Below are 27001 nucleotides of genomic sequence, written 5' to 3' on the forward strand. Positions count from 1 at the left end.
CTGCAGGTATAGGTAACAAGACAACTCCTTATGAAATATGGACGGGCAGAAAGCCAAAGTTGAATCACCTGCGTGTATTTGGCAGCTCAGTCATGGTATATGTCCCTAAAGAAAAACGCAAGAAATGGGACAAGAAAGCGAAGAAAATGTTCCTAGTTGGGTATTCTGAGAATATCAAGGGCTATCGCTTATATGATCCAGTAGCACGAGATGTTATTACAGCCAGAGATGTCGTGGTCATGGAGAACACAGATGACAGCTCCGCGACAACCATCACCATTGATGAGAGCAGACCACCTGAAGAAGCAGAAGAGGAACACGACTCTGTAAGTGAGGAACAGGATACCAGTGACAACCCGATGGATGAGACATTCATACCGAATGAAACTTCGGTTGAAACTGATGATAGTTACTGTGATACTTTATCACCAGATGACCTGGATCTCCTCCCCACACAATGTGACACTAATTTGCCTGAAAAACGTGTGAGACGCAAACCAGACTATTATAATATTGCAAGCATGTGTATGGAAATAGCGGGTAAAGAGCTTACTACTAGTGATTTGTTAAATAGCTCGGAAAAAGAACAATGGCAGTGTGCAATAAGGGAAGAGTTAAAATCTTTTAGTGATAATGACACTTGGGAGCTAGTGGATAGGCCAAAAGACAAAACTGTGGTCAAAGCTAAGTGGGTGTTTAAAAAGAAACTTAACAGTGATGGTAAAGTGCGCTACAGGGCCAGGCTTGTGGCCAAAGGTTTTACCCAGAAAAAAGGTATTGACTTTGATGAGACTTTTTCGCCAGTGTTAAGATATTCTACATTTAGATTGTTATTAGCTTTAAGTGTTCAATTAGATTTATGTATGAACCATCTTGATGTTCCAACAGCCTTTCTAAATGGAGTTTTAAAAGAAACTGTGTACATGGAAGTACCAGAATGTTCAGAATTTGATAATTGTAATAACAAAGTTCTAAGGCTCAAGAGAGCAATTTATGGTCTAAAACAATCAGCACGAGCTTGGTATGTTAGAGTTGAGGATTGTTTGTTAAAGTTAGGCTATAAAAAATCTGATTATGAACCCTGTCTTTTTATAAAAAATTATAAAAGTGTTAAAGTATACATTGCTCTGTTTGTGGATGATTTTTTTGTTTTCTATAATTGTCAGAATGAATATACACTCTTACTCAATAAGCTAGTTGAAAAATTTGGAATCAAAGATTTAGGTCAGTTGAAACAGTGTCTCGGTATGAATATAAATGTGTACAAAGACAGTATTACTGTAGACCAGAAGCAATATATAGATATTATTCTTAAGAGATTTAATATGTCAGATTGCTCATCTTCTGACACTCCCATGGAAATTAATTTAAAGTTGGAAAAGAATATGAATAATAGTTTGAATAAAAATTATCCATACCAACAATTAATAGGTAGTTTGATGTATTTGTCAGTACTTACCAGACCAGACATTGCATTTAGTGTAAGCTTCTTAACTCAATATAATAATTGTTTCAATGAAACACATTGGAAGCATTTAAAACGTTTATTAAAGTATTTGAAAGGTACTAGAGATTGTGGTCTTGTATATAAGAAAACCAACTGTAATATGCATGGCTTTGTAGATGCAGATTGGGCTTCTTGTTCACTTGATAGAAGGTCATATACTGGATTTTGCTTTCTCATGTCAAATTCTGTAGTGTCCTATGAATCTAAGAAACAGAAAACTGTAGCACTATCTAGTACAGAAGCAGAATACATGGCCTTATCTGAATTTTGTAAAGAAGGCATTTATTTAATGAATTTACTAAAAGAACTTGTACAATATGTAGGTATGCCACTGCATTTGTATAGTGATAACCAAATCTCAATTAAATTAGCTTCTAATTCATTGTTTCACAACAAGCGCACAACACATATAGATATCAGGCACCACTATGTAAGAGAATGTGTTTTAGAAAATAAAGTTAAAATTGAATATGTGTCAACAAATAATATGCCAGCTGATATATTGACCAAAAGCTTATGTAAAGACAAGCATTACAAGTTTTTAAGTATGATGGGTATTTCAAAAGTGTAGTGTATGTCATATATATTTGATTATAACAACTGTTTACTTTGTTTTTGAAATTTAGTTTATTTTTTTAGGTCAGGGTGTTAAATAATTGTAACAAAATTACATATATCCAGCAGCGCTATCTGTTGTCATTCCTAAGTTAGTGAATGTATTCTGTTTAGGGAATAAATGTATGTGAATGATTGAAATAAACAGTTCAGTTGATTCAAAACCAGCAAAGCGTTTTATTAGCTAATAGAGAACAACTATCCATCATCACTTCTCAATAAGTGTGAAAATAATTACTCGGGACAGAATGAATAGTAATTCAAGGAGTAATGTAGGCTTGAGAGACTGGGAGTTCTGCAAGCTTCCCTATGTTAAAGGATTGTTACCCAGGATTGGATCCATGTTTAGACAGACGAATTGTAAATTAGTCTTACAATTTAATGAAAATTAAAGATCTGCATAGTCGCTTAAAGGATCCAGTGGATAGGGGTGATAGATCATGTTTAGTGTATCGGATCCCTTGCTCTTGTGGGAAATTATATGTAGGGCAAACGAAACCAAAACTGAAGAAGCGGATCTATCAACGCATCAATGATTGCAGGCCTGTTAACATCAACAAGAGTAATGCGAAGGCATTGGCAAATCATCACTTCGAGAGTGGACACAATTTTCAGTTTAATGCTGCCCAGACTTTAGACTATGAACGTCATTTCCTAAAACGTAATACTAGTGAGATGTTTTTCATCAAAGTATTCAATTGTGTAAATTTCAAATCTGATACCCAAGGATTAAGTTCGTCATGTAGTGATATCACATCAGTTGCTAAAAAAAAAATTAATGAATTAATTTTATTGTAAATCGAAGATTTTTATTTATTTGATGTATTTGTAAGAGCTTAATATTATTTCATCATCATCAGCAGTTATTTTTAAATTCACCACCGACTCGTAAATTAGAAGTCGGTAGTGTAGGATTGAGAGACATAACTGTTTTTAACCTAACAGTTACTTACTTTCAGTCTGTTGCTGTCTGTCTTATGATGATTGTAATTTTTTAACTAGAAAAAAGTTTTTTAATTGAATTGTTTTGGTGGAATAGATATTTACTAAGTTTCTCTGTATAATGGCTGTCAGGCGTCTGACTTTATTTATATCTGTTAAAACGATGAAATCTTTTGGAGTTAACTTTGACACACAACAGTGTTAACCTCAAATGTAAGATGTTCGTTGTTTTTTAAGTTATAAGAAAAAAGACAAGATGAAAAATTGTGTTAATTTGATCATATTTTTAAATATTATTTTGTTTTCATTTGTACAGTTTGCCTAATGAAGTTGTGAAATACAACGAAACGTTGCAACATTTGAAAATCTAGCACTGGAAAAAAAATTTTTTCCTGTCCAAGTTCCTGATACTTTTACTAGTATATTTAACAACATGGATGAGAACTCGAATCTTAATTTATTTCGTTATTAGCTTTTATTTGAAAAATGAAAATAATCAAGTTACTAGAAACGATTGGAATGGTTCTTATGGCAATCGAAAGAGCTTGTTAGGCATCAACTTTCCTGCAAATTTTAGATCATTTGATCAAGTAGACTCGAAAATATTTGCGAATTACGAAAAAAAAAATTTTTTTTTATTAGTTTTTTATTGATTTCTTAGAAACGAGTTGAACGATCGACTTCGCAATCTACTCAGCGCTAGAACTTAATATAAGGCGTTGATTGCCACCTCAACCATTAAATTCGGTAAATTCGTTCGCGAGATATCGTGGAAGAAAGAAATGCTAAAAAATGTTTTTTTTTTTTTTTCGAAAACAATGGCATTCAAAAGTATTTTCGAAGAGCTCGAAAATGTATTCACAACAATGTTTTCAAGCTTAAGGAGCTCGAAAACTGCAAAAAGTTTTGGAGCTGTACAGCAGGGTCAATCGATAGACCGATTTTTTTTTATTCTATTATTTCTATAACTTACAGTCCATTTGATCGATCGATTTGAACTTTTCAGAAAAGTTCAAGGCCGTCAAACTCTTTCGGTGGCCACCCCAACCATCTTATTTTATCAATTCATTAAAAAGATATGAAGAGTTTGCATCTACACACACACACACACATTCGGGCAGTCGAAGATCCTTCTGAAAATAGTCAGAATAGCTTCCTAGGACCTAAAAACGTTGACATCTAAAAAAAAGTCGATTTTCGAAAATCGGAGTAAAACCAATAACTTCCCGTATTTTTAAAATGAAAAATTTTCTGAGAGGGAAGTTAGTTAGGAAAAAAAAAAAAAAATTTATATCATTATATATGAAATTAACTAAATAAATAATAGTAAGGACCATGACCTCGGTGATTTGGCGTAGAATGCCCCATATAGTCTCGTTTGTATGAGTAAAAACAAATATACTTTCCTGCTTACGATCCTTATTTAAATAATTTAATCTATACTTATATATTCAAATTCATTGAGTCACAGCACCTATCATACGCAGTTATTTATAAATAATTTATATTATGCTATTACGCGGGAAAATATATGTATTTAAACATACACGTACAGGACTAAATACGTCAAGTATTATTCTAAGATTAAAAAGTATTTGGTTGGATTTAATTTTACAACCTTACCGAATACTTTTTAATCTTAGAATAATCCTTTAATTACTGGTTTCGTGCAAGTATTAGAAACCATCCACAAAAGTAAAAAAATTTTTTAATTTTTACTCATACTTGTGCTAGGCGATAACTTAAGGTATTATGTTAAGATTACAATTATTTGTTAAGATTATAATATGTAAAATATACGACTACTTGCGCAAGACCAAGATTAAAAGTATAGTTCAAGGATTGAAAAGTATCCGGTTGAATCAAATCAGTAGGAAAGAGGGTAGGTTTTTCAGGCATTTCGCAAAATTTTGTGAGTGCCCCTGAAAGACCCCTAAAAAAGAGAGTTAAGGTCTGGCTGGAAGGTAGCGGCCTCCAGCAACCCTTGAATTATTTTAAAATAGAAATTTCCTTATTAAAAAAATGTTTCTGAGGCATTTCGAGTTTTTTATATCTTTAAGGGGACCCGGTGGTCATGAAATTTCGAATTTTTTTTTTCTTTCATATTTCGAAAGTATAGTACATCAAAGATATACTGTCAAAATATGGTGATGATATTCCCCATATTTCATGATCTAAAAGCTATTTAGCAGGCCAGCCGAGTGAGTAATTTTTATTCTAATGTTCGGCAGAAAACATTTGCTTCGAATTCTATACCTAATTATAATAATGATAAACAGGTCAACATATAATAAAAAATGAGAAAAACCCAAGAAATGCACAAGAAAAAAATGTGGCTCTGGAATAGGTGCTTAATCGTAAGTATATGTTCAAATCTAGTTTTCTTCAGAATTCCTTTGATTAAAACTTTAAACGAATTTCTCTCGAAACTACTTTTTTCTGCCTGGTGTAGGGAAAAAAAAACTATCCGGTCGATTGCTTTCAAATTTTAATATGTTATTTAATACACTAACAGCTATCGCTGGAACTGGAATAAAATTTTTGCGTTGAATATTTCTATTTTTTAACATGCAAAATGTTAAGAAAAAAAAAAATGCAATTATTGGACTACAAATTTCAACAAAGTGCCACTTCTTCAAAAAGTTTTTTTTTTAATTCTAGTTCCTGCGGTAGGTATATTTATACTGATTAAAATCCATTAAATTTTCTTTGTTTCAGACCCACAGAAGAGCTGAATTGTTCTACGCCACCCGGGACCTTTTTTTTAAGGAGCTGGCTTCAACGCCATCTTTTAAATATTAAAAATAGTTCTTTTTCTAACTATATGAATTTTTGTATATTTTAATAATAATAAAATAATCTCTCAAAATTTCAAAAGGTTTGATTTTTATTATGATATAAAACACAAATTTTTTTAAAATCATGAAATTTTCAACCTCTAGACCACCGGGTCCCCTGAAGTTAGATATTTAGAGAATTGATATATAAAAAAGCGAGATCAATTAGTTGGCACTAAATGTTAGCCAGACCAGTCGAAAATGGTTTCGTTAACAAACTTGAATCATGCTCTGAGAGTACTTTAAAATTTTGGAAGGGTAACATAGGTTAGTAAAGATAAATTCTCCCAAATATTCGGATCATTTTGATAAAACATTCTATCTGACAGATCGTCGTGAAAGTATAGCGTAAGTGCGCGAGAACAGCACTATGTGACTCTTAAGGTTCGAGAGAGAGTGTATATCGGCTGTGCCTCTCACTCCAGGCCACTACGAAGTGATTAACTCTTGTGAGACCATGTGACCTCCGGTGTCACTGCAGCAGTTTTTTCAAAACTTTGGGATATAATAATAATAATAATAATAATAATAATAATAATAATAATAATAATAATAATAATAATAATAATAATAATAATAATAATAATAATAATAATAATAATAATAATAATAATAAAAAAAAAAAAAAAAAAAATAGATAGCATCAACCATTCAAAGTAAAAAAATATATATGATTAAATAAATGATCTACATGTGTTTTAAAAGAAACAAGACAGAAACATATATCAAACAGGACAGAATTAAAATGAATGAGCTGAGCAGCTCCTTAATCAACAGCATTAATCATAATTGATTTACTTAATATTCTTGCGAGGCCTTGTCGCCTTTACTACTAGACCCACCACCGGTTGATGTCTTTTTAGGTAAAAGTACAGCCTGGATGTTGGGTAAAACTCCTCCTTGAGCGATGGTAACACCAGATAATAATTTGTTCAGCTCTTCGTCGTTACGGATTGCCAACTGCAAATGTCTTGGAATGATCCTGGTTTTTTTGTTGTCTCGTGCGGCGTTACCAGCCAACTCGAGTACCTCAGCAGCTAAATACTCCATGACGGCAGCTAAATAAACTGGTGCACCAGCTCCAACACGTTCAGCATAATTTCCTTTACGTAAAAGACGATGGATACGACCAACGGGGAACTGAAGCCCAGCCCGGTTACTACGTGTCTTTGACTTGCCCTTAGCTTTTCCTCCTTTTCCACGTCCAGACATTTTTTATAATAATAATAATAATAAGGGTATAACATACGAGGTTGTCAATTTCACTGCAGATGAAAACGACTTCCTTATGCAAATTGTTCATAGTCATGAGAATAGGCATAAGGGAACGTTTTTATATAAGGCAGCAATCTACGCGGCAAAATCCCTCGGTCTTGGAAGAGTAAACCCTCTTATCGAACTCCCTAAGGAGGAATTTAAGAGGGTCATCAGCAATGCTGAGCAACAAAAACTGCTCAGCACACATATGGACAAGTCCATGCACAGCGTGTTCTTTAAACACGTGCGTGAACATGGCTTGTCCGAGCAGCTGACGTTTTCCTTCCTCAGGTCAGCTGGCCTGATGTCTGAGACCGAAGGATATATTTTTGCCTGCCAAGATGGTGTTATCAATACTCTTGAATACCGTGCTAAAGTGCTCCAGATGCAGCTACCCGACACTTTGTGTAGGGTGTGTAAGCAACATCCTGAGACGCTTATGCATCTGTTGTCAGCATGTCCTGTGCTGGCAAGAAATGCATATGTCCAGCGTCACAATGCTGCTCTGCGAGTACTTTACTACCACCTAAGACATACTCACGGTATCGATAAAACACCAGTGCTGCCTTATCTGCCAGGAGATATTCCGCAAGTTGTTGAGAATGACCGTTGCCGTATTTATTGGAACGTGCCATTCGCAACAACGCGGAAAATCGATCACAATAAACCTGATATTGTGCTCTTTGATAAAACCGCTCGTGACATTTATGTTATCGAGTTCTCAGCACCTGCTGAGTATAACATCACGGTTAAAGAAGAGCACAAACACGAAATATATCAGGATCTCCTGTTTGAAATTGGCAAACTCTACCCAGGCTACCGTGTCAAGCTTGTCGTACTTATTGTTGGCGTCCTAGGAGGGATGAAACAGACTTTTGTGTCTGCATTGGCTAAAATCCCAACTTGTTCTCCGCAAGTTGAGTTTTTGGCATCGCGGATGCAAAAGGCTGTTATTCTCGGATCCCTCCGTCTCCTAAGGCAACGAAACTTGGCCTGCTGCGCATGCTGATCATCTTGTTGATGAAGCATCGCAGCAGTAATGATTTGGCGCTCAGGTGAGGCCTTCGGTAGAGTCGGACTACCGGGGATAACCCCCTGAGCATTTAACTAAAAAAAAAGAAATAATAATAATAATAATAATAATAATAATAATAATAATAATAATAATAATAATAATAATAATAATAATAATAATAATAATAATAATAATAATAATAATAATAATAATAATAATAATAATAATAATAATAATAATAATAATAATAATAATAATAACAATAATAATAATAATAATAATAATAATAATAATAATAATAATAATAATAATAATAATAATAATAATAACAATAATAATAATAATATTAATAATAATAATAATAATAATAATAATAATAATAATAATAATAATAATAATAATAATAATAATAATAATATTAATAATAATAATAATAATAATAATAATAATAATAATAATAATAATAATAATAATAATAATAATAATAATAATAATAATAATAATAATAATAATAATAATAATAATAATAATAATAATAATAATAATAATAATAATAATAATAATAATAATATTAATAATAATAATAATAATAATAATAATAATAATAATAATAATAATAATAATAATATTAATAATAATAATAATAATAATAATAATAATAATAATAATAATAATAATAATAATAATAATAATATTAATAATAATAATAATAATAATAATAATAATAATAATAATAATAATAATAATAATAATATTAATAATAATAATAATAATAATAATAATAATAATAATAATAATAATAATAATAATAATAATAATAATAATAATATTAATAATAATAATAATAATAATAATAATAATAATAATATTAATAATAATAATAATAATAATAATAATAATAATAATAATAATAATAATAATAATAATAAGATGAAGACGACTACCTTATGAAAATTGTTCACATTCATGGGAATAGGCATAAGGGAGCGTTTTTATATAAGGCAGCAATGTATGCAGCAATATCACTTGGTCTCGAAAGAGTAAACCCTCTTATTGACCTCCCTAAGGAGGAATTTAAGACGGTCGTCAGAAACGCTGAGCGTGACTAGAATCCCAACTTGTTCTCCGCAAGTTTAGTTTTTCGCATCGCGGATGCAAAAGGCTGTCATTCTCGGATCCCTCCTTCTACTTAGGCAACGAAACATGGCCTGTTGCGCATGCTGATCACTTTATTGATGAAGCATCGCAGCAGTAAGGATTTGGCGCTCAGGTGAGGCCTTCGGTAGAGTCGGACTACCGGGGATAACCCCCTGAGCATTTAACAAAAAAACAAATAATAATAATTATAATAGTAACAACTATTTTTGACTAGTCTGGCTGACATTTAGTGCCGACTAATTGATTTTGCTTTTTTATCTGTCAATTCTTCAAATGTCTAACTTAAAGATGGAACAAAATTAAAATTCCTGAAAAACATTTTTTGAATAAGGAAATTCCCCATTAAAAAAATTTTAAGAGTAGCTGTGAGGCTACTCCTTCTCAGGTAGACCTTGACTTTCTTTTTTCGAGGTCCCTCAGGGGCACTTACAAAATTTTGCCAAGTGCCTTAAGAACCTACTCACAATTGCTCACCTGCTCTCGAATTCAATTTTTTCAATACTTTTGAAATTTTCAAACCTTGTGGGGTAATGTATGGGTTTTAATGATGTATTCAGTGTTCCAAAATGTGAACTAACATTTCAATATTGCAGAAATGGTGACTTTTTAAAATAGTTCAAAGGAATGACACCTTTTTAATTTTCCTGGACAATATTCAGTAGCAATATTCTCAAGATCTGATACGATTCTGACGAACATAGAATTTGCTACATTTTTTTAATAATTAATTAGCACATTCGAAAATTGAAAGCTATTGAACAATATTTTAATCACTCTATTCACGTTTTGAACGTATGTGATATTATGAAATTGCGAAACAACGTGAGGCCGACACAATCCTTATTGGTTGAGAAAAATGATTTTAGATTAATGAACCTTACTCATGGGAAGATGTCGCACTCTTAGACATATTTTCATTCTTTTTTTTCCATTCATGTGATAAATATGTAGATCATTGATTACAATTATAAAATAAAACTATTTTTCTTATAGACCAGCATTAAAAATTGCAAATGATTTTAATCGGAATTTTAGGATTGAGCAAGATTCAAAAGAATCTAAAATTCCATTCCTTTTGGATGTTTTACAATCGTACTCTTAGGATTAAGTCAGATTTTAATACTTTCAATCCTTTGGTACAAAATTTTAGAGATTTTTAACGTTAGTTGCAAAAGTTTTTAGCATAATGTTCGTTTCTTTAAAATTGATTGAAAATAAAAAATTTTTATTTTGTTCTCAGCATACTTGACTATCAATTGTAGGTTGTAAAAAAAAAGGACTGATTAATACGTGTTGAGCAAATACACATGATATTTAAATTTCAATTGTTTATACCACCAGACAGCCGATGTAGTTTACTATTTCTATTTTTGCTATTTGTGTTTTGTTGTCAGTGCTCAAGTATCGTGCATCATTCTTTTACTATACCCATTCAAGTTGACTATATTACCATTGATTGTTATAAAAATATGAACTAATTGAAAATATTTCTCTATTGTATTACTTGTACAAAAAACCGACTAAATCCTATAAAAATTTATAATGTTGAATTATAGATTAATTTGTATTGTAATTATTTTTCTCAAAAAAAAAAAAAAAAAAAAAATAAATAAATAAATAAATAAATAAAAACTAATTTTCCGTATGTCGTTTTTTTAAAGGTGATTGGAAAACTGAACTATGGTTGAGGTATAGTTCATCAAGATTAGGATGTGATCGGTTTTTTATGAATTTCTGTTGCCCGTTTTCCATCGAGATTAGTACTTATGGAAATACTGCTAGTACTACAAGGATTTTTAATCTAATTTGCAGATGATTCGATTAGTTGCGTGCGATTGAATTCCACGCGCGTCATAAAGTTAACATGCATACCAATCGTTCCTTTGCTATTGAAGTCTTCCGTTTTTCTTTAATATTATCATTTAAATTAAAGACATTATTATTTATTAGGATGAACGACTTAAAATCAACGCAATTGATTGCAGTCATATGTAATGTTTATAGTTAGCAAAATTCATAATATTTAAATTTATTTTCATTTTTATCTGCAATTTCATTTTTCTTCAAAAAATTTTAAAAAATATTCAATTTAAGATCCGTAGAGAAATTCATAAATCTGAAGAAAAATATTTTTTCAATGATATCAAAATAAATACATAGAATTTAATAATACATTCCGTTTTCATGATTGCACGAGTTCAACCCACCTGTAATTCAGAAGTAGAAGGCAATATTCTTAATTCAAATAAGGAAGACGGTGGAAATGGAAAATTGTTGAATTTTAATGGATGCGTGCCAGAGTTTGCTGATTCCAGTGATAACGGTGGTGGTGATATAGAAAATTGAATCGGTGAAAGTGGAGGTGCTAAAGGGCCATGTGGAATTACTATTTCACTAATTGGTCGTTGATGTTTAAAAGAGTGGCAATTGGGATTCTGAAATCGATTCTTAGTTTGGGAAGAATTATGACACGTAGATGATGGTGCCGGATGGTGAGGAGGTTGTAATATTGGTATATGCTGCCGTGAAGACTTGTGTCCCTTTATGCTATTTGAGATTCGCTGTTCCCTCTCGAAGCCATTTCTACAACGTGGAATTTTTGGTCCATTAGTAGCCAATAAGGGTCGTTGTTTATTCAGCTGGTTTTGCTTTCTTCGATTCGCAATACTAGTACCTCCTGCAGCTGCATACATTTTTCAAAATTTTCGTTTCAATATTCAGCCGATCAATTAGTCATTAGTTATGTGCCTTTCGATCCTTAATTGATTTCTTCTTGTAATGTTGTCATCAGCTATTACTGCCTTTTGAAGACGAACACTTAAGCGTGAATTGGCATCCTGAAATGAATAATACAGTTAGCGCACTCATTAAAAAACTAATATGAGAGATAAGCTTACATGATTCATGAATATAAATTAATCTTATTTCAATATAATTCACATAAATCACTATCAAAAAAAAAATTCTAGTAATCAGTCGACACTTTTCAAGGAGCTCTAAATATCTCCACTCACTTCGAGTTGGAGTCTGTCAAAATTATTATTTTTAAACTACTAAGCTATTTGTTAAAATAGATTTTGTTCAAATCAATACTATTGATAAACATTTGATTGTGTTAAGGTACTTGCCCACCTTGGAAAGCTAAAACATACAACATTTTCAAGAATTTTTTTTTCAGGTCCTGTATAAGATATTACAATGAATTTTTTTTGACTTTCATTTTAAGCTCATAGAATACAAAGATACTTGAATTTTTTAAATTTCCTTTTTTAAAAACTATCCAGGAGGTGCCAAATTCGAGGCTTTAACCCTTCGTCCGTCGCGTGGTCATGCCACCCTTCGTGCATCGCGCTGCGGCGTTCCGCCGCAATGTATTTAATATTGCGATATTGCCAAGTATCATAATTATGATTTTTTAAAATTCAAACCAAACAAGCTTATACGACTAGACAATTGTAATTGTTTTGAGAATTTTTTTATTAAAATAAAAATTTTGTATGAAATAAAAATATAAAAGAAAGAGACGAATCAAATGAGTTGAAAATGAGCCACTAGTGGTAACTGGCAGCACAGCGTATGAAATCCGAACAAAATCAACGTCCGAGTTTACTCGCGTCAGCAGCAAATCACCGCGTTCTCGGGTTCTCCAACAAAAAAAATTGTTTTTTAAATATTTAAAATGTCGAAAAAATTAATCATCAATGATTCATTCGATACTAATAAGTATAATAGAAGAACTCTTAAAATTACAAAAGACTAAGAAAGTGATTTTTTTTTTTTTTAAATAATCTTTTAATAAAAATTGCGGTGCTGCGCTCGTAGCGTGACGGATGCAGGGTTAAGAAATGGTGTCCCACAGCGGTCAGTTAATCTTAGGATTTGTGAATTTAAAACAAAAAAGGAAAACGGCATCTTCAAATAGACAGTCTCTTACGTGACAATTCACTACAATTAGCCAAAAATAAAAAAATGAAAAAAATGGCGGATTGTAAAAAAAAAGTTTGAAAAAACACCTCTGTTTTTTAATATTCTCTGCTAAAAAAAATGTTATAATCAGATTTTCTGGCAAAATGTGGTGTACTGTCATACAAAACATCTTAATAAACAAAACAAGAACAAAACCATTGAAATCGGTTGAGTAGTTTCAGAGATAAACTGTCCGCCATTTGAAAAAAAAAGTAGTCTCGAGTAAACTGCGTTTAAAGTTCTTACTCGCAAGCTAGAGTGTGGAGGAGGGCGCAAACTTTCACTATTATCCTTCATAAAAGAATTGAAATTAAAAAAAAAATTGTTCGAGGGTCATTTTTACAAGCATAAAGATTAAGAAAATGTAAAAAAAAAAAAACGATGTTTTGAAATCTACAAGGTAGTCAAGTACATTAATAAAATCATATATATATATATATATATATATATATATATATATATATATATATATATATATATATATATATATGTTTGTATCTATGTAGCGTTGCTACAATAAGAAGCGATCGATTAATTTCGGCAATTTACGTCGAACATCGATTTTTCTGTTGTCCGTCTTTACTTTATTCGTAGACGCACGATAAATTATACCGCTGGACTGCATACACGCATCTATGCATTTTTTATTGTATTCTTAATTTTACTGTATTATATTCCTTCGTTAAATAAAAATATTGATTTAACATAATTAGTTGGTTTAAATAATTTATTTATTATATTTAATATTGCCTCAACTACTAAATTTATAAGCCCACGTGATCTCATTTTAAGGGAAGCGTCGAACACGTGCATTACACAGTGTATAAGAATTCCACGCGTCCTCGCATCGTTTCGCTGCAAATATTTTATCGCATTGCCAATTACTCGGTGAGATCGTGATTTTTATTCACGTTTATTTTTGTGCGAATTTGTTTTTGATTTAATTAGTGCAGTGATTTTTTTTATCATTATTCAGTTTTTATCTTTTATCACCGCTGATGCATTGCTGGGCATCTTATGGACGTTATGCCGTATCAGTGTTGATTCGAGGGACCTTTAGTGCGAATCGAATAGTGATAAAAATTTTTGCGCGCTGTAAATAAAATTGCCTGTTTCGTACGGTGTCACGTTAAATTTTCCGGTAGCTACGTCATCGAAAATAGTTTCGAGGATTAATCCAAAGAGTCAACCGTATATTCCTGAGTGGCGAGTCATCGCTGGATACATATAAAAATTAAATTAAAATAATTGTATGTGCAGGTGATATTCTGATTTGAAATATTATTTTTATATTTTATATTTTAACATGTACGCATCCACCGCAGAAGAAATCGTTACTTTGCGTAAGTAATTTGCACTGTTAACTGCCGAGTATATCGAAATGCTTACTCAGGAGCAACTTCCGAATACACGGTGCAGAGTATTCCGACAGCATCGTCCCCGGAAAGAAAAAATTTAGACTATTGCTGGTACCACTACAAACATGGTAAAAATACCCGATCATGCGCTCCCGGCTGTAAATGGCAGGGAAATACCAACTAAAATCAGTAGATTTCTCGCCGCCTGTTTATGAGAGACTGAACTACAGGAACGGAATATCTTGTCGATTCCGGCTCAGATTTTTTCGTCTTTCAACGTGGCTGGCTGAAATCAATCCGTACATTCATAGGTTATCAATTGTATGCCGCGAACAGCTCAATCATTCAAACCTGTGGTTTAAAATCATTAAAACTAAATCTTGGACTTCGCCGTGAATTCTCATGGAATTTTATAATTGCTGATGTGACTAAACCGATTATAGGTGCAGACTATTGAGTCATTATGACTTACTAGTCGACCTAAAAGGAAAATGCCTTCGCGATGGCACTACTGGTTTACTGACACCCGGAAATTCTCACAGGACATTGGCAAAAACAAGTATTAAAGCAGTCGATGGTAACTCTGCGTGTATTGAGTTACTGAGAGACTTTACCGATATTACATGACCTGATACTACCGAGCGTCAGACAAAGAAACATTCAATGGTGTACCATATACGAACGTCGACTGGACCGCCAGTTTTATGCAAAGCAAGACTTCTGGCTCCAGTTAAATTAAAAATAGCACAAGCCGAATCCTGAAAAATGATCGAGAAAGGTATCTGCAGGCCATCTAACAGCGCCAGGGCTTCACCACTTTATTTAGCGCAAAAGAAGTCCGGAGAATGGAGGCCGTGCGATGTTAACCGTCAACTCAACAATCGAACGGTTATCGACAAATACTCGTTGCGTTGTCGTGAAGACTTTGCCGCATTTTTGAACAGTAAAAATATATTTTCAGTCGTCGATTTTGTAAAGGCTATTTAACAAATACCTGTTGCACCAGAAGGCGTGCCAAAAACGGCGATCATTACGCTTTTCGGATAATTTGAGTTCTGGCTTATGGCGTTTGGGCTCAAAAATGCGGCTCAAACGTTTCAACGATTTATTGACGAGGTCAGTCGCGACCTTGATTTTATTTTTCCATATGTTGACGATATCTTAATTGCATCTAATGACAAAAAGCAACATATGGAGCACCTGAGAATTTTATTCGAACGTCTCCATGAATACGGACCAGTAATAAACGTAACGAATTGCCAGTTTGGTCTACTGGAAGTAAAATTTCTCAGCCATCTAATCACTAAAGATGGAATCAAGCCATTACCGGAAAAAGTTGAGGCTATTGTGAATTTCAAGCCTCCTACCACCGTAAAAGCTCTTCGTTGACTCCTCGGCACAGTGAATTTCTACAGAAAGGTCATTTCTAAAGGTCAGTTCTTACGATGCAAAAATTTTAGCACGGTTAAAAAAAGTACTGGAAAGATCGAAAATCAAAGAATCGCATCCAGTCAACCGGATAGCTGATTTGCAAAACGCCTTTGTTGCCACTTAGCAATCTCTCGCTGATGCAACACTCCTCGAGCACCCGACCGCGCATCGGGCAGTTTTTACCGATGCATCAGATATCGGGATCGGTGCCGTCCTCCAGCAACGCGGAAACAATGACTGGTTGCCGCTGGCATTCTTTAGCTGGAAACTACAGCCGTCGATTCAAAAATTGTCGACTTATGATCGAGAACTACACGCAATCTACCGTGAGACATTTCCGGCATATTTTCGAGGGTCGACACGTAACGATCTACACAGACCACAAACCGCTTCAACACGCATTTAAACAGCATACGGAGAGAGCTTCGCCATGGCAATTCCGCCGTTTGGATTTCATCGGTCAATTTACGACTGACATTAGGCATGTGTCGGGCAACGACAATATTGTCGCTGACATATTGTCACGAGTCAAAGCGATGTCTACTGCCTTTACATTAGAGAACCTTGCCGATGCACAGAAGCAAGACCTCGAGCTTCAACAACTGCTGCGATAGACAACCGCGTCGCAGTTTCAACGAATTAAAGGATCACTCAAGTTAGCTTTGAAACGATACGTCTGGTCATCTATTAATAAAGACTGACACGAATGAGCAAAATCTTGCATTGATTGCCAGGAGAATAAAATTCGGAGACACGTGTCATCGCCAATCGTCAGTTTTGAATCTCCAACTGAACGATTCGAGCACATTCACATCAACTTAGGGTCTTTAAAAACATCAAGAGGTTTTAATCAATGATTGACTATCATCGACCGATTCACTGGGTTTCCTGAGGTTGTCCCGTTATCCAATGGAACTGCAGAGACAATAATACATGCACTATCGCTGCACTGAATTTCTCACCACAGAGTACCTAAACGCATTACCTCGGACCAAGGTCCACAATTCGAATTGTCGTTATTCCAATCATTAATGAAGATGTATGGAATAAAACACCTGCATACTACTCCGTGTCACTCGCAAGCAAATGGTCTCGCTGAACGTTTCAAGAGTCATGGTATGGATCATAACCAGCTGTTTTACTCGGCTTACGCTCTGCTTAGACGGCAACATTTATATGACCCCGGCTGAACTAGTGTACGGTTATCCAATTCGTTTGCCTGGTAAGATACTTTCTCCCAGTGACAAAACCACACCTCACGATATCATTAATACATTAAAAAGTCATTTCAATTCATTGGCACGGGCCGAAATGTCACGTCACGGCAAGCATTCTGTTTTTTATTTCAAGAATCTTAGCAATTGTAGTCACGTACTGGTACGAAATGACCAGGTTGGTCCATCTTTCTCACCACCGTACGAAGGTCCATATCGTGTAATAACTCGACACGATTTTTCTTTTATTGTCAATTTTCGAGGACGACAAATCGCCATTTCAGTGGACAGATTGAAGCCGGTTTATGAGGTGAATTCAGTCTACACGATGATGGTGATAACAAACTCCCAGCCAAACAATAACACAGCAACTGAGACCCCCAAACGCCAAGTCCGGTTTAATAATTGAAAAATTTACGCGATTTAATTTTTGTCTTTAAATAAAAGTTATTTCACAAAATAACAACGTACCACTTTATTATACTCATTCATTTACTTATTTATTTATTTATATCATTTGTAAATATTCTATTAATTTAATTGTCACCGATCAAATTTAAAATAAAAAAAAAAAAAAAACGAAGTAAGTTCTGAAACGTTGCTACAATGAGAAGCGATCGATTAATTCTGACAACCTCCGTCGAACATCGATTTTTTCGTTTTCCGCCTTTACCTCATTTGTAGGGACACAATAAGTTATACCACTGAACTGCATGTATGCATCTAAGCATTTCCTATTGTATTCTTAATTGTACTGTATTATATTCGTTTGTTAAAAGAAAATATTTATTTAACACTAGCTAACCCGGCAGACTTCATACTGCCCCAATCGATTGTAGAGAAAAATAAAAAAATCAACTCTGTTTAGGATTCCACTATATAAAATTGATGTATTACCGTACGATGGATGGTGTGGCTCAATAAGTTATAGATCAAATCGAAGGTATATAGTACAGTGCCAGATAGCTCAACTGATAGATTACTCGGCGCGATACCGACATGGTCTAGGTTCGATTCCCAGTTCGGGCTATATATGAGGCGTTCCACGCCAAATCAGACACCATTAAGCTTTTGAACCTCGGGTTTTTCGAAACTTTTTCATCTTTTAACATAGGTTGAAAGAGGCCTTCACGATTTTTTTTCAAATTTTTTCCTCCGACCGTTTTCGACATATCGAATTTTGAAAAATGAAGAGATTTTTCTTTCAAATGCCTGTAACTTCGTGAAAAGTGCTTTAAACAAAATTTTTTATGAGTCAAAAAATGTTTGTTTTTAGATATATTTTCAATAAAAAATATCAAAAAAAGTTTTAGAACCACGCTTCTATTGAAATTTTAACTTTTAAGAATAAATAGTCCATTTACAAAAAACATTTACTGATCGATTTTCCTCATAATTTTTCACAGCAAACTCTCACCTATTCTACAACTTTTCCAGCTATGCTCATAATGGGACAACGATGGGATCTATTTTTTTTTAGATTTCTTAAATTTTACATTGCAGTTTTTTTTTTGAAGAAAATTGCCTTAACATAATAGCATGCTCAGAATTTACTGTTAATAATTATCTGACACACAACTTTCATCAAAATTTTCCAATTTTCTTCCACAGAAAAATTATTACTAATTTATTTATAAATAATAATTTCAATTAATAACAATCATATTTGATTAATAAATAATAATTTTTCTGAGGAAATAAAATTAGAAAATTTTGATGATAAATGTGTCTGATAATTATTAACAGTAAATACTGAGCATGCTATTATTTTAAGACATTTTTCTTGAAAAAAAAACTGGAATATAAAATTTAAAAAAATTTTAAAAAATAGATCTTATCGTTGTCTCATTATGAACATAGCTGGAAAAGTTGAAGAATAGGTGAGAGTTTGCTGTGGAAAATTATGAGGAAAATCGATCAGTACGTGTTTTTTGTAAATCGACAGTTTATACGAAAAAGTTTAAATTTCAATAGATTCGTGGTTCAAATAAATTTTTTGATATTCTTTACTGATAAGATATCTAAAAATGAACTTTTTTTGTCTCTTTGAAAATTTTTTTTAAACCATATAACGTAAACCGTTTTTATTTTCACGACGGAGACGTGAAACAAACCCGGAGTCGTATGTGGTCACACGAGTGTATTAAAAAATTATAAATAACGATTATAATTATAACTAAAAATAATAAATAATTATAAACAAATTAAAGGTGTGCCTGGACCAGCTCCTCAGGCTGGGTTAGTGCACGAGGGCGCCAGCCCGTTTTTACAAAACGGACAAAACCAATAACGATCAGGGGAGAGATCACGGGACAAAATCTTGAGTGAGAATGTATGCACCAAGCGGAATGACAACAAAACAAATATATAATAAATAAAAATAATAATAAGGAATAATTACTATTAAATATATCCAGGAAACAAACAAATAAATATTGGCTATCACTGGGTTCTTTTTACAAAATTATTTAATTCAAAATATATTTAAATAAACTCAACAAATGGTTACAATAGTAATCAATTCAATTCAAATAATATTATTTAATTATCCACTGGGGAAAACCAAATTACAAATTACAAATTTTTACCCAATATAATTAATATAGATTGTAAATAAATAAAATAATATTAATCATTTTCTTTAATTTGTATTATTTACTCTGAGGAGACAAAGACGCGGGTACTCAATATACATTTGGCAACATTGGGTTGCATACCATTAAATTATAAAATAAATTTTACCTAGAGAAATAATATTTTAAGTTCTGTTGTAAGACAAGGAGCTACATACGCTATCCTTGTCGAATCTCCTAAGGAATTTACTCGACGCGTCTTAGTAAATATGCACCCAAATGCCGTGACGGACGCCGAATATATTCAACTTATTATAACAATAACTCAATTTCAATTATTTATCAAACAAATACCGTGATCAACTCTACTGAGGGTCCAGCGATAGCCGATGCAACAAATGACGATACAATTGACTTACCGGCGTTGATAACAATTTACTTCTGGAACTTTTGGATAATAAATATCACATGAACTATATTTTTACTTTAGTATAACAAAATACCAATTATCCAAATTAAATGAACTTTAACTATTTAATAACTTTTTTACGGCAACTGAGCCAGAACAATTTACTCAAAAATGATCACGGACAACAACACGTCCTACCTTTACAAAATCCCGGTCCTCTCTGATTATTTTTTCGTTGATTTTTCCGAGGGATGGGTATCACTACCGTGTTATCCCCTCTCATGACCTCGGACCCGAAATTTTCAATTAAAATAAAATATGTAAAGTCATGAAACGACCTGAGTTATTTTATAATAATAAATTAAACAATATTTCCTATTTATCAACATAAACATAATAGTTATTAACCCTTTAAACGACAACATAATAATTATTTCAGTGCACTACGTGGCTGGAGAAAAATATTGAATTTTATCCCCACTATATCGACTTACTCTCACTTCGGTCGATATTTTTATGTATGCTCTACATACACGCGTGGTACTGACTGAAATGAAAATATCGATTAAGTACATAAATTCAAAATAATTATCAAAACATTTATATAAACATAATAACAATAATATCAATAAATTTATAATTAAATCATACTAAAATAATCCATCATAATAATATAAATATTTAAATAATAATTAATTATAATAAATAAATGCGCTTGATTTTAGCTAGGAGGTGTTGTCAAATTTACGGCGAGATGGAAAAGCGCGCGCAGCGATTCACGTTTGAATCACTACGTGACAACGACTTTTCGCGAAGTTACAGGCATTCGAAAAAAAATCTACATTTTTCGAAATTCGATATTTCGAAAACGGTTGGGGGAAAAAATTTGAAAAAAATCATGAAGGCTTCTTTCAACCTATACTCAAAGTTAAAAAAGTTACAAAAAAATCTGATGTGCAAGAGCTAAATGGTGTCCGATTTGGCGTGTAACGCCCCCTATATTTATCTCAATTTATCTATAAATTGTCTGATTTAGAAGGTTTGCATGTTTAGGTTTCCACTATATTAAATTCGTTTCTACTATATAAAAAACCAATTTAATATAGTGGAAACCTAAACATGCAAATCTTCTTGATAAGACAATTTATGAATAAATTGAGAAAAATATAAATTGCCCGAACTGGGAATCGATCCTAGACCATGTCGGTATCGCGCCGAGTGCTCTACCAGTTGAGCTATCTGGCACTATACTAAACTCATATTTATTCACCTTTTAAACCTTTTTTGGAGTTCCAAAAATAATTCAAGACCAAAATTAGCCAAATCGGTTCAGCTGTTCTTGAGTCTTAGCGAGACTAACGAACAGCAATTAATTTTTATTTATATAAATAATTAGTTGCTTTAAATAATTAATTATATTCAATATTACCTTAACCACTAAATGTATATTGTGACCAGATACTTGGTCGTCTGGAATCCTACAGGCGAACTATCAGCGGACAAAGTACTATATTTTGCTTATCTCGTCGATTTCTGTGTTTGCTAAACGCCGCATCAGTTTATTTGTCGTCGAAATCGTTGTCGTTAGCTCAGGGTGGCCGATCGGAAAGGAATAGGCACTTGAACTTACGTCAATAAATTTGTTGACAAAATCCGAATTAAGTTATTATAGTTTCAATTAAAATATAAAGAAATCGATGAATTCGGAAACATCAACAAACTCATCTAATAATCCGATTTACAGGCCGGAGACAGCAACTGTGTCGATAATAACAATAAGAAAAATAAATAATATCGTGACTCGACAAATAATAGTATACAGTCAGTAGAAATCAAACAAATAATAATAGGGAGTGGATATAATTCATAACAAAAACATAAGAATATCTCGATATAATTACAAAACAAAAATTAAACAAAATCGGTATAATCGACACGGCTAGCAATAATTTCAGTAATTATCAAATAAATCATAGATTGGTACGTGCGCAATATTTCATACCGTACTAGTCGACTTGACTGGAACTTGATATCAATTCAGTTGACATCCCAAACGGTAATTTGGCATAGTACATGGAAGGCGACGATTCCATGTTTAATTCCTCAACGTAGTGTGAATTAAATGAATGCAACAGAGCTTAATATAAGTAGTAAAAAATTAGTTCTAATTCCCTAGCGCGATGAAATTGGAATTATAAATTTAGAATTCGAATTTAATAATAAAAAATAATCATAATAATCCGGACTTGGGTGGTATTTACGTTCATAACGAACTCGTTATGACGAGGCTCGATGTACGCAGTATAAAGACACAAAAAAAATTTTTAGTCCTGAGGTTATCAGCGACACACAATAAAGTTAACGAAAATCAATATCAAAAATAAAATCAATACAAACTCTTGAAATTGTACCAGTGGAAATAAGTCAAGCTGCTATTCGTAATGACGTATAATGATCGGTGAACAAACGTAAACCGGTTTTATTCAAGCAATAGAAAATGTCAGTCAACAGCTCTAGTAATTTCTCGGGATTAATTTTAGAATGAATCGCTCACAATCATAGGACAAATACAAAACTAAAAAAGAACACGTGTTGATAGCGGCTAGGTATGACCTAGAATGGCGTCCTGTCGTTCTCTTTCTTCAATCCAGCTCACAGTTTCGAGATCTTTCACTTGAAGGCGCCACAGTAATATCCCAGATGGCTTTCTGGCCGTAGTCGGCATACTCGATGATAACTCACAACTCTTTACCGTGTGATGGCAGACCAGTTGGGGCGGACCCGTTTCGTTTTTTTTTTTTATCCTTACAACTATTGATTTCTTATATCTACTACTATACTAGCTACTATTTATCTAAATTACTACTATTCTTATACTATGACTACTTGTTAACTACTAAACCTACTTTGTTTATAATAACTAGGACTACTATTTATTTACTATTTGTGATATATTACTATTATTATTATTACTTACGACTAAACCTAAAACTAGGGTACTTATTCTAATAACTATGACTACTTAATGCTACCTGTAACGTTTAATGAAACCTAAAACTATGGTACTTATTATAACTACTATTTTGTTTGTTGTAATCTACTTAAATATTGGTATTATAACTATTATTTACTATTATTTCTATTAATATACTTAAACTATTGCTATAACTATAGTGGATGTATTTACTATGGCTGTGTCATATTAGTACTAAGATTTTGTGTGATATTACATTGGTACGAGTGTATAGAATGGTAATATGAATACGCGCCGAGTGAAAATATTCTAAGTCCCGAGCCAGTAAATTTAAAGGAGAAGGAAAAAAATGTGAAAAATAATTCCATATGAATCTTTCAAAAGATTCAAGAGATTGAAAGGAATATAAAATAAGACAAAATATGAAAAATGATGTGAGAGAGTTTTAATTTAACTTAGTATTTTAATCGCGTATTCTTTCATTCTCTCTCCGTTCGCTCGCGAGTGCGTAAGCCGTAAGGCTAACTTCTCCGTATTGGATGTTTACTCAAAGTCTTAAACACATTCTTTTTCCTTTCAAACCATTTTTATATTTCGTTAAATTATATTTTTTCAATTCTCACTGATATTAAAACACAAAACTTAGAAGAAATTCAATCTCTTGAATAATATTTCATCGTTTTTCTGCTTCCTTTGATTTTTGACGGTTGGACTTAGAATATTTTCTCGATCACTACGCTTTAGAAAGCAACGCTAGAGGGCGATGGAATTTATCCTTTTCCGTATGTGTGACGGATGGCTCAAGTAATAAGAGCGCTCGTTAAAGCCCGTATTGGGCAACTTAGTCTCCCGAGACGTTTTCTGGAGGAAGACCATTCCCTGGACAACATCTGGAACTTCGACTACCCCGAGTCCGACCGGACCAAGGTAAGCGAAATTTTGATTCTCGGGGAGATTTAAGGGTCCCCACTCTGAGGCCTTCTGCCAAGGGGTGGTAGGTAGAACTAGCCGTGTAGGTGGGGGTTTGACGGAGACCATCCGCTTACCCTCAGGGAAGGGGAACTCGTGCAGGGCCGACGGGGAAGTCGACCAGACACCCCTGAAGCATCCGGGAGAGGGGTAGACCCGCGTTACTAGTCCGCGTAAATTGTGTGTGTGTGGGAATTGACCGCGTAACCGTGTGTACGTATTTACAGAACCGTGATAAACCGTGATTTGAAATAGTTTTAAATAATTAAAAAACCGTAATCATTTCTTGTAAAGGTAGTAGAACAAGGGCTCGAAGCCTATGTAAAGGTTTGATTTGAATAAACTTTAAAGTATTACATTTAATATTGTCTATCTTTTGAAAACCCCCTTTGTTTTCAACCCTGGACTCCGGCGAGCTAAACCGAGCCAAAGGGGTAGTTTTGTATATCTTCTAATTTTGCTTTCTGGGATATTTTATTGGCTAATCATTAAATTTCCTTGCATTCAGATATTATTTGTCTATTTACTGTTTTGTCTTTTCTGGTTCTGATTTGGTTCATTTCCGACTTATCAATTAATAACTTTTAATTGGCAGCTGAAATCAACCCCAGTTTTACCCGTTACAACCGAGTATATGATGCCATCTCGATGTTTCATTCTATTTAAATAAAATACGGCATTGAAATCGTTACAGTCGTTGACGGTAGCTATTGATGCCAATTGGTCGACTATTTTATCTTGCCTAGTAACAATTCGCTGGACGATGTTAAATTTAGTAATTTTCTGCTGACGGTCTATTGACTAAAAGTTGTCTTCGATTTGTTGGCTGCCTAAACTTGCGGGTGGCAGGTACTTAAATGGGACAATGTAGACGTTGGATGATGGTATAGTCGTCTTGGGCTCTGGTGATAAGTGGGCGAGTACTAAGACTTAAAACTAAGACTACCAACAAACTAAACTTAATTACTAATCGAACTTATACTAATTTTATTAATATATCAACCCCCGGATCTTTTTCGTACCAGACTACCAACGGAAACGAAACGAATATAAAAATTGCAGGAGAAGAATATTCAAAGAGACAGTAGTGATCGGAAAAGTTTGTTAATTCACCCATGCGGTCAATAAGAGCTGTCGAAAATAAACGTTACCTTACATTATTTAAAATAATATATAACGAATACCGTATCAAAACTCCCGACGGAGACGCGGATCAATCTGGTAAACCGTATGCGGTTGCCCACGTGTAATAAGAAATATAAGCAATAATAAATAGTATGACTCAAAATTATAACCTTTAAATATTCACAAATAATAACGTTAAATTATAAATAATTAATTCATGTGTCTGGACCAGCTCCTCAGGCTGGGTTAGTGCACGTAGGCATCAATCCGTTTATTCAAAACGGACAAAATAGTTGTTCAGGGGGAAAATTTACGAGGGAAAATCCGAGCAAGTAATTTGTGTCGAAGTGGATCAAACAATCGAGTAAAATAATGGAAAATCAAATAAACAGATATTTATAGAAAATAATAAATAAAAATAAGAAAGCAAAATTAAAGCAGTAAGGAAAGATCCAAGGAAAATAAATATTAAATTTTTCCCCAATAGCTGGTGGTTTCCGATTATTTAATTGTATAAAACAACAACAAGAAAAAAACATATTTCTCACAGGATTTAGTTTAATTAAAACAATAAACAATAATACCAGGCTATTTAGCCGTATACAGTTCAAAATTAAAATAAATTTTTCCCCTTGGGTTCAATTCATCAACACACTAATTTAAGTTAAAATAATATATAAATTCAATATATATACAGACAATGTGAATTGTCTTCGTCGTCCTCAGTCTTGCGGTTTCCATTTTTCCCCGTCTCGTTGCCGTCTGGAACTATACAAGTCATAGTACCGTGGTCACATGACTAGTTATCACGTCGAAGCATGTCCGTAAGGGTGCAGTGGGGACAGAGTCCCGAGGCTAGCCCCACGCCCAAATTTATCGGTCAATCACTTCGATCCTGGATCAATTAGCAATAAGTCAAATAGCTTATTCAATACTGGTAATTTTACTTGCGATTCTGTCAATATATTAGCAATCTATTTGCGACTCTGTAAACCGGGCAATTAACTTACATTACAGTTTGTAATATTAGCAATTCTCTTGCAATCATACTTTACTGTTCTAGTTTATTAATTATTATAAATAAAACTCGTTTAATTGAATATTACTGTACGTTACCGGCGATATACTCGCAATAAAAACTACCCTTACGACTTTCAACCCAGTCTAAAAACACTCTGGAAATATTCTGGTAACACGATGCAACTATACGGACTCGAGAGTATTTCCAGAACGGTTTTGTGCCCTTTTCTGAGAGTGAACCCAGAATATTTCCAGAGCGAATATGGAGCAAATCCAAAGTGTTTCCAGAAAGTATCCAGAGTGGATACATACTGACACCGTTATGCATCCACATTGAATACAAACTGATACCAGAGTATTTCCAGAATATTTCCAGAGTGGGATCAGAGTGAATACATACTCAAACCAGAGAATATTCAGAGTAAGTAAATACTGAAAAAAAAAAAAAAAATTTGCCGAAATATATTATTTTTAAAATATTGAACAGAATTTATTGGATACAAAAATCAATTTTTGTCATTATCTAAAATATATTTTATGTTTCTGGATTGTAAAAACAATTTTTTTAAGAAAACAAAAATATTTGACATTGCTGTCACAATGTTATACAGCATCTACTATATGACCATCG

The 27001-nt window shown here is 33.1% G+C and overlaps 2 protein-coding genes across 2 annotated transcripts in view; both read right to left on the reverse strand.

The window, feature by feature from the left end:
• Window positions 1–27001, reverse strand: part of LOC103579904 (uncharacterized) — a 442473-nt gene that overhangs the window by 249540 nt on the left and 165932 nt on the right. The window contains exon 2 of the mRNA XM_053737114.1: window positions 11539–12168. Coding sequence (XP_053593089.1) covers window positions 11539–12024 — 486 coding nt within the window. The 5' untranslated portion in view covers window positions 12025–12168. The remainder of the gene's footprint in view (window positions 1–11538; window positions 12169–27001) is intronic.
• On the reverse strand, window positions 6538–7114 carry LOC128667379 (histone H2A-like). Its single transcript, XM_053737115.1, has one exon. The coding sequence runs from the start codon at window positions 7111–7113 to the stop codon at window positions 6700–6702; it is 414 nt and encodes a 137-aa protein (XP_053593090.1). The 5' UTR covers window position 7114; the 3' UTR covers window positions 6538–6699.

This window comes from Microplitis demolitor, chromosome 2 (genome assembly GCF_026212275.2).
Source record: "Microplitis demolitor isolate Queensland-Clemson2020A chromosome 2, iyMicDemo2.1a, whole genome shotgun sequence".
Lineage (NCBI taxonomy): Eukaryota > Metazoa > Arthropoda > Insecta > Hymenoptera > Braconidae > Microplitis > Microplitis demolitor.

What these genes read in the sequence shown, in the direction of transcription:
- LOC128667379 (XM_053737115.1), bottom strand. Translation starts at nt 7,113, where the DNA reads ATGTCTGGACGTGGAAAAGGAGGAAAAGCTAAGGGCAAGTCAAAGACA.